General features: G+C 45.6%; 1 protein-coding gene across 1 annotated transcript in view; it reads right to left on the reverse strand.

The window, feature by feature from the left end:
• The window catches only part of rsph3 (radial spoke head 3), a 47,748-nt gene extending 40,436 nt beyond the window's left edge, over positions 1-7,312 (reverse strand). The window contains exon 1 of the mRNA XM_059986565.1: positions 7,145-7,312. Within this exon, the coding sequence (XP_059842548.1) occupies positions 7,145-7,254 (110 nt within the window). The 5' untranslated portion in view covers positions 7,255-7,312. The remainder of the gene's footprint in view (positions 1-7,144) is intronic.
• Positions 7,313-8,574: the final 1,262 nt, after the last annotated feature.

The following is an 8,574-nucleotide window of genomic DNA, read 5'->3' on the forward strand; positions in this document are numbered from 1 at the left end:
TTAGTAGCATGGGGATGGGTCAAAACAGGGATGGTAATGTAACAGTCAGCTTAACAATATTACAGTGCCAGTGATCTGGGTTCAATTCTGCAAGTACCATCTCCCCATAACCACATGGGTTTCCTCTGGGTGCTCCTGTTTCCTCCCACATTCCAAAGATGTACAAGGTAGTAGGTCAATGGTTATAGGGGTAAAACTGGTGGGTGCAGACGCAACCAAAAAGGGCTGCTACTGTGCTCCATCTCTAAATAAAATAGAGTTGCACACATACCCAGGATGGGAGAATTGCACGGCATTGATAGTTATAATTTTTAACCTGTGGTAAAATTGTGAATGAATATGCCATGACCATCGCCAACTCCATCAACACTGCATGAATAAAGATGTGCCATTGTGAACATATCAAGCTTTTCCAAACCAGAAACCCTGGATGAACCAGGATTCAGTCTGCTGAGGGCATTCAAGACGAACACCCAGAAGCCTACAAGAAGTCCAGGTTCAACCTATGGAAGACCTTCACGTGAGTGAAAAGCTAATTCCATGTGAAGATAGCAACACAATTGGATGAACCACAGCTGTGCAGGTTTCATGCCATTACCTCTTATACAGCGAAACCTAACAGCACTAATTGATGCTTCCCTCTCCAATGAGCTCAACACCTCTTATGCACACTTAGGGAGAATAACACTACACCTGTGCAAATCCTCACAACATTTGACAACCCTATGGTCTCTGTGTCAGAGGCTGACATTACAACATCCCTCATAAGGGTGAAGTCAGATAATGGTACTCCAGAGATGTACTGTGCTCACCAACTGACAGGAGTGTTCAAACACATCTTCAAGCCCTCACTGCTACAGTCAGAGGTTCCTCCCTATTTGATTAGGCTAGCAATTATACCAATGCCAAAGAGGAGCAGAGTGAGCTGCCACAACAACAATTGCCCAGTAGCACTCATACATACTGTGATGAAGTGCTTTGAAAGGCCTAATCAAGGACCTGGACCCGCTGTGATTTGCCTACCATCACATCAGGTGTACAGCAGATGCCACCTCACTGGCTCTCCACAGTGCTTTGAAGCACTTAGACAAAAGCAAAATGCATGCCTGATTGCTGTATATTGATTAAAGCGCCACTCTCAACACCATTAACCCTTCTGTCCTAATCATCAAAACCTCAGCCTCTGTACTTTCATCGACAACTGGATCCTTGTCTTCCTTATTGGGAGACCACAGTCAGCACAGATCAGTAATAACATCTCCTCCTCGCAGGCACACATCAGGATAAGTGTTTAGCCCACTGCTGTACTCTGTACACTCATGACCTTGTGGCTAGGTACAGCTCAATTGCCATCTATAAATTGAATGATGACACCATTGGTGTTGGCAGAATCGTAGATGGCAATAAATAGGGAGGTGTACACAAGAGAAAGAGTCTATGTCTAACTAACCTAAGTTAACCAGTATCCTTCTCCATTTAGCTACTAGTCCAACCCACTCATCTCTTGTTTCTTCTTCCTTATACCATTCTTGACACCTTACCTTTCAGCTACATCACCCTTGTTGGGTGATTTGTAGATAACTCACTCACCACCACAAACCCTCACTCAGTATTACATCATTTCATTATTCTCTCAAAGACCCAATTCCCAGATGATCCTGACCAACGTTCCAACCAGATGTAATGCTAGCAGCTCATCTTCTCAAACTCTTTCCCTTCTTATTCACCTCGCCCACATCTGATACTGCAGACTCCAGCAGTGGTTCAACAATCATTACTTCTCCTCACCCAAAACCCTTGCCTATTTCTCTTGAGAATGTGCATTTGCTTGCAAACAAGTCCCTTTCCATCCATGCAAACATTGTGGATCATCGCATCAACATGATAGATTTAAAGGATACTTGGCTTCTGATGCTGATACCTCAGCTTTAATGAAGCTTATTTCAAGCTATCCCTTCTATCACCTTCCCACCTAATCTGCCATATGGTTAGAATAGTATTTTTTCACTAAATTTTCTCCTGTTTGTTCCACCCTCCTATTTGAAAACCACCTTAACAGCCATCTAACCATCATGATAATTTTTTGATCTAACATACGTATTAACTGTGGTCTCCTGGCTTGCTACCATCAATCTTGCACAACCTTGAGATCGTCCAGAATTCTACAACTGGCTACTGGGGGAACATCCATTGTTGGAGCGGGCCAGGGTTAGAGTCGGAGAATTTGGCTCAACAGGCTTCAGAAAGAACAGACGAAGGCTAAGAGTGCTGAGTCATTTGGAATCACTTGTTTGATTGTAGAACTTAAGCTTGAGAAGTTAGAGCCAAAGGTATAACAAACTCAGTGAGAAGAGGCTGAATGAGTGACACAGGTGAGTGCAAAACTGAATGGTTTCAGAGACAAGATACAAATAAGAACTGATAAGCTTTTATTATGTTGCCTTGTCTGAAATCACAGAGTAGGCTGGATGGAAGTAGAATGCTCCTCCTGTGAGATGCGGGATTTCAGGGTACCTCAGTCTCCCTGATGACTACATCTGCAGGAACTGCACCCAACTTCAGCTCCTGACTGACAAGGTCAAGAAACTGGAAAACAGAGCACCAGGTCAGAAGTGGAGGGATGGAGTGGAAGGTAGATGTCAGGACCAGTAAGAACAGGCAGGAATAAAGTAACAGATACAATGTGTTGGACAGTTTGAAGTTGTAACGCTAGGAGTATTACGGGTAAAGGTGATGAACTTAAGAGTATAGGTCAGTACTTGGAACAATGATGTTGTGGCCATTACAAAGACTTGGTTGAGAGAGGGACAGGAATGTGCTTAATGTTCCAATGTATAGATGTTTTACAAAAGATAGAGAGGGTGGTAAAAGAGTAGGGATGGGAGGAGTTGCACCGCTAATCAAGGACATAAAGGAGAGCTCGTTCACTGTCTATATGGGTAGAAGTGAAGAGTGCACTCACTGTGATGAGCACCCCCCCCCCACCCAAAAGCCAATGGGACACGGAGGGACAGATATACAGGCAGATTAAGGGAAGGTGTAAAGACAATGGGGTTGTTGTCATGGGGGATTTAGATTTAGGTTTAGATGGGGCAGGATTTGTTAGGTGCATCCATGAGAGATTCTTAAATTAATATATAGTCTAACAAAGGAGGTGCTGAACAGGACCTGGTGTTGAGTAATGAGTCTGGCCAGGTGACTGACCTTTTAGTGGGTACAGTGGCCACAGCTTCTTAAGTTTTGAGATAGCTATAGACAAGGATAAGTATGGACCTTGTGAGAGCATATTAAATTGAAACAGGGCAAATTACAATTGCATTAGGGAGGAACTAGGGAGAGTTAATTGGGAAAAGCTGTTTTGGACAAGTCCACATCTGACATGTGGAAGCTTTTTCTTTCTTTTCAAATCTTTTTATGAATAATATTATTCAAAAATACACAGGTACATCGAAGTAACAACACTTACAATGCCTCAAAAAAAACTTACAAGCTTTTTAATGAACAATGGCACAGAGTACAGGTCAGGTATGTTCCAGTCAGAAGAAAGAACAACACAAAAACCTTGGATGTCGAGCGAAGTGATGAATTTAGTCAAGAAGAAGGAAAAGTGATTGCCTGCTGAGTTCCCCCAGCATTTTGTTTGTATTGAAAATAAAAAGTGTGTAAATTTTAGGAAGCTAGAATCAAACAGAGCCCTTGAGAATTATAAAGAAGCCAGAGAAGGACTCAAGAAGGGAATTAGGAAAGCCAGGAGGGGCCGTGAAAAGACCTTAGCAAGTAAGATTAAAGAGAATCCCAAGGCATTCTATGCATACATTAAGAGCAAGCGGATAACTGGGGAGAGGGTGGAACCACTCAAGGATAAGGGGAAGGGGAACATTTGCTCGGATGTGGAACACGTACATAAGGTCCTTAATAGAATCATAGAAAACCTACAGCACAATACAGGCCTTTCGGCCCACAAAGTTGTGCCAGACATGTCCCTGCCTTAGAAATTACTAGGCTTACCTATAGCCCTCTATTTTACTAAGCTCCATGTACCTATCTAAAAGCCTCTTAAAAGACCCTATCGTATCCACCTCCACCACCATTGTCGGCAGCCCATTCCACACACTCACCACTCTCTGAGTAAAGAAAAAAACTTACCCTTGACATTTCCTCTGTATCTACTCCCCAGTACCTAAACCTGTGTCCTCTTGTGGCAACCATTTCAGCCCTGGGAAAAAGCTTCTGACTATCCACACGATCAATGCCTCACATCATCAGGTCACCTCTCATCCTCTGTCGCTCTAAGGAGAAAAGGCCGGGTTCACTCAACCTATTCAAATAAGACATGCTCCCCAATCCAGGCAACATCCTTGTAAATCTCCTCTGCACCCTTTCTATGGTTTCCACATCCTTCCTGTAGTGAGGCAACCAGAAATGAGCACAGTACTCCAAGTGGGGTCTGACCAGGGTCCTATATAGCTGCAACATTTCCTCTCAGCTCCTAAATTCAATTCCACGATTGATGAAGGCCAATACACCATACACCTTCTTAACCAGAGTCAACCTGCGCAGCTGCTTTGAGTGCCCTATGGACTCGCACCCCAAGATCCCTCTGATCCTCCACACTGCCAAGAGTCTTACCATTAATTCTGTCATCATATTTGATCTACCAAAATGAACCACTTCACACTTACCTGTGTTGAACTCCAACTGCCACTTCTCAGCCCAGTTTTGCATCCTATCAATGTCCTGCTGTAACCTCTGACAGCCCTCCACACTATCCACAACACCTCCAACCTTTGTGTCAACAGCAAACTTACTAACCCATCCCTCCACTTCCTCATCCAGGTCATTTATAAAAACTAATGAGCAGTTTAAATCACTATTTACCAAGGAGAAGGAAGTGGAGTATAGGGAGATCAGTGAGGTATTTTGATGTAAAGGAGGAGGTAGTGTTGGGCCTCTTAAAGAGCATTACATTTGTTAAGTACTCGTGACATGATGGGATATGCCCCAGGTTATTGACAGAGGTAAGAGGTTGCTGGAGCCTTGACCAATATCTTCATACCCTCCCTAGCCACAGGCAAGGTCCCAGAGGAATGGTAGGTAGTTAATGTTGTTCCATTATTCAAGAAGGGAAAGAGGGATACTCCTGGAAACTGTTGAGTCTCACGTCAGTGGTAGGGAAGTTATGGTAGGGAAATTCTTAGGGATAGGATTTATGAACATTTGGAAAACCATGCCCCAATTAGGGAGAGCCAGCATGGTTTTGTGCAGGGCAAGTGGTGTCTTATGAACTTGTTTGTGAATAAGGCATTTGACAAGGTCCCTCATGGAAGGCCTATCTAGAAGATTAAGCTACATGGGATCCATGATAAATTAGCAGCTTGGATTGCCCATAGAAGACAGGGGGTTGTGTTCGAAGGGACATACTCCAGCTGGAGGCCTGTGATCAGTGGTGTTACACAGGGATCTATACTGTTCTCTGCTGTTTGTGATGTATATAAATGATCTGGATGAAAATGTAAATAGGTAAGTTTGCAGATGATACAAGCATAGGTGGTGTTGTAGATAGCATAGAAGGCTGGCAAAGAACACAGCAGGGTAAAGGTCATTTACAGATATGGGTGGAGAAATGGTAAACAGAGTTCAACCAGGCTATATGTGTAGTATTGCAGCTTGGTAGATCAAATGTTACGAGGCGGTACACTGTTAAATGCAAGATCCTTAACAGTGTTGATAAGCAGAGTGATCTTGGGGTCCAAGTTCACAGCTCTCTGAAAATTACTATACAGTTTGATAGGGCAGTAAACAAGGTATATGGCACACTTGCCTTTATTAATCAAAGCATTGTTCAAATGTCAGGAAGTTATGTTGCAGCCTAATAAAACTCTAGTTAGCTGCATCTGGAGTACTGTGTATAGTTCTGGTCGCCCCATTATAGTAAGGATGTTGAGGCTTTGGAGAGGGTGCAGAAGAGGCTTCCCAGGATGCTGCCTGGTTTAGAGGGCATGTGCTATAACGAGAGGTTGGACAAACGTGGGTTGTTTTATCTGGAGCAGTGGAGGCTGAAGGGAGATCTGATAGAGGTTTATAAAATTTTGAGAGGTAGAGATAAGAGTAGACAGGGAGTATCTGTTTCCCAGGGTGGAAGTGCCTAATACCAGAGGGCATGCACTTAAGATGAGAAAGGGCAATTTCAAAGGAGGTATGAGAGGCAAGTTTTTTTTTCCACAGAGGGTGGTGGTGAGGGTGATGGTAGAGGCAGATGCATTAGGGAGTTTAAGAGACATTTAGATAAGCAGATCAATGTGAGGAACATAGAAGGATATGGACATTGTTTAGGCAGAAGGGATTCATTTAGATGTCCATTTGATTACTAATTTAATTACTTCAGCACTAAATTGGGGCGAAGAATCAGTTCCTTTGCTGTTCTATGTTCACACCAATACCATTCACCATTTGTGCGTGCTTATCTGTGCTGACTTTTGATCCACTAACCTATGATTCAGTTAGTAATTTCTCACCTGCCTCCTCCTTCCAACCACTTTGAATTACAGGCAGGCACCCTGACCTGAACATAGTTGGACCCAAATCTATGTTAGATCTATGATCTAAGCACCTACTTGTGTGATACTATGCCACGCTGACTCAAGTCAGTACTTCATCCAGGCTCCACCGACCCCGAGTCAGCATGGGCTGGAGATTGTGCGCTTGGTGAGAGAGCCTGCAAGCCTGGGAGAATTATTTTGGGGTATCAAAGGGAAGACATCATACTCAGCAAGGGATTTGGAAGGGCATGTTGCCTTGCTGTGAGAAGTGCAACCCCAGGTGTTGGCTTCTAAGTTTACCTTGGCATCACAGTCAGGCAGTGGAGCGACATTTGCAAGCCGGGACATCAAATATTACAGACCCCAGGTCAGCCAGCTGGAAAGCCAAAGGGCTCAGTCTCGGAGTGGGGCGACAGATGAAACCAATGCTCCAACAACTCTCCCTGGGGTATCGGAGTTCACCGTGCGCCAGTAAAAGGGAAACTGAGACACTGGTCCAGCGCTCACCCCTTGACCAACACTGAGCCAGGTGACCCCAGGCCGTGCATCGCAGAGCCGGCCCCTCCACACACACACACACACAGCGCTTCCTCCCGCCCACTCACTGCTCCTCCTGCCGGTATTTCTTCCTCCCCTGCAGGGCCCGGGGGCGGCTGGAAAAGGTGTAGGTGCCGCCGCCGCCGCCGCCATCCTGCTGCGCTAACACGGTCGCCATGTCGCAGGGCCGCCGCTCTCCTTGGAAACCACCACTCGCCTCGTGTCCCGGCAACCGTTGCCATTGGCAACCTGTGCGTTGCTTCCGTCGCTCGACTCGACCGGGCTCGGGGGTAGATATCCTGCAGAGAGCCCGTCATAAACACGGGAGGTTCTGCAGGTGCTGGAAACACACACAGAATGGTCGGGCGGCATCTGTAGAGAGGAATAAACGGTCGGTATTTCGGCTGGAAAGGAAGGGGGAAGAAACCAGAATGAGGAGGTGGGGGGTGACAAGCTCGAATGTGTCGCTAGGGATCGTTTCCTCAGTGATTCCCTTGTCCAGTCGTCCCTCCCCACTAATCTCCCTCCTGGGAGTGGAAGCATTACACCTTCCTCTCCATTGAGGCAACATTTCACCTGCGAATCTGTTGGTGTCCTCTTCTGCAATGCAGCTTCCTCTATATTGGTAAATTGGGGGAGCGCTTTGCTGAACACCTTCACTCCATCCGCAAAAGGAGGATTTCCTGGTGGCCAAAGATTTCAGTTCCAGTCCCCATTCCCATTCTGATACATCACTGCATGAACTCCTCTGGTCCAACTCTCAGGTTGGAGGAGCAACACCTCATATTCCATCTGGATAGCCTCTAGCTTAATGGCATGAACATTGATTTCTCCATAATTTTTCCCTCTTCCGTCTTCCCTCTTCTTCAGTTCCTCATTCTGGCTCCTCTCTTATCTCTTCTCACCTGCCTATTACCTCCGCTTGGCACCCCTTCTTTCCTTTCTCCCATGGTCGACTGTCCTCTCCTATCATATTCATTCTCCTCCAGCCCTTAACATTTTCTACCTATCACCTCCCAGCTTCCTATTCTGACCTCCCCCACCCACCTGGTCTCACTGATCACCATATAACAATTACGGCATGGATACAGGCCATCTCGGCCCTTCTAGTCCGTGCTGAACGCTTACTCTCACCTAGTCCCATCATGTTCTAGCTTGTACTCCTTCCCCAACCCCACCTTCCTATTCTGACATCTTCCCGTCCTGATGAAGGGTCTCATCCCAAAAGCTGCTTATTCGTTTCCGTAGATGCTGCCTGCTGAGTTCCTCCAGCACCTAGTGTGTTGTCCTGCATCTTACCAATGCCCAAGTAAAGTAGGGTGAGCTGCCTCAATGACTACCACCCTGCTTATTGATTACAGCTCAGCATTCAACACCATCAGACCCTCAGTACTAATCTACAAGCTCCAAAACCTGGGCCTCTGTACTTCCCTCTGCAGCTGTATGCTTGACCACAGTCAGTATGGATCAGAAATAACACCTCTTTCTCACTGACAAT

Source organism: Hypanus sabinus, chromosome 12 (genome assembly GCF_030144855.1).
Source record: "Hypanus sabinus isolate sHypSab1 chromosome 12, sHypSab1.hap1, whole genome shotgun sequence".
Lineage (NCBI taxonomy): Eukaryota > Metazoa > Chordata > Chondrichthyes > Myliobatiformes > Dasyatidae > Hypanus > Hypanus sabinus.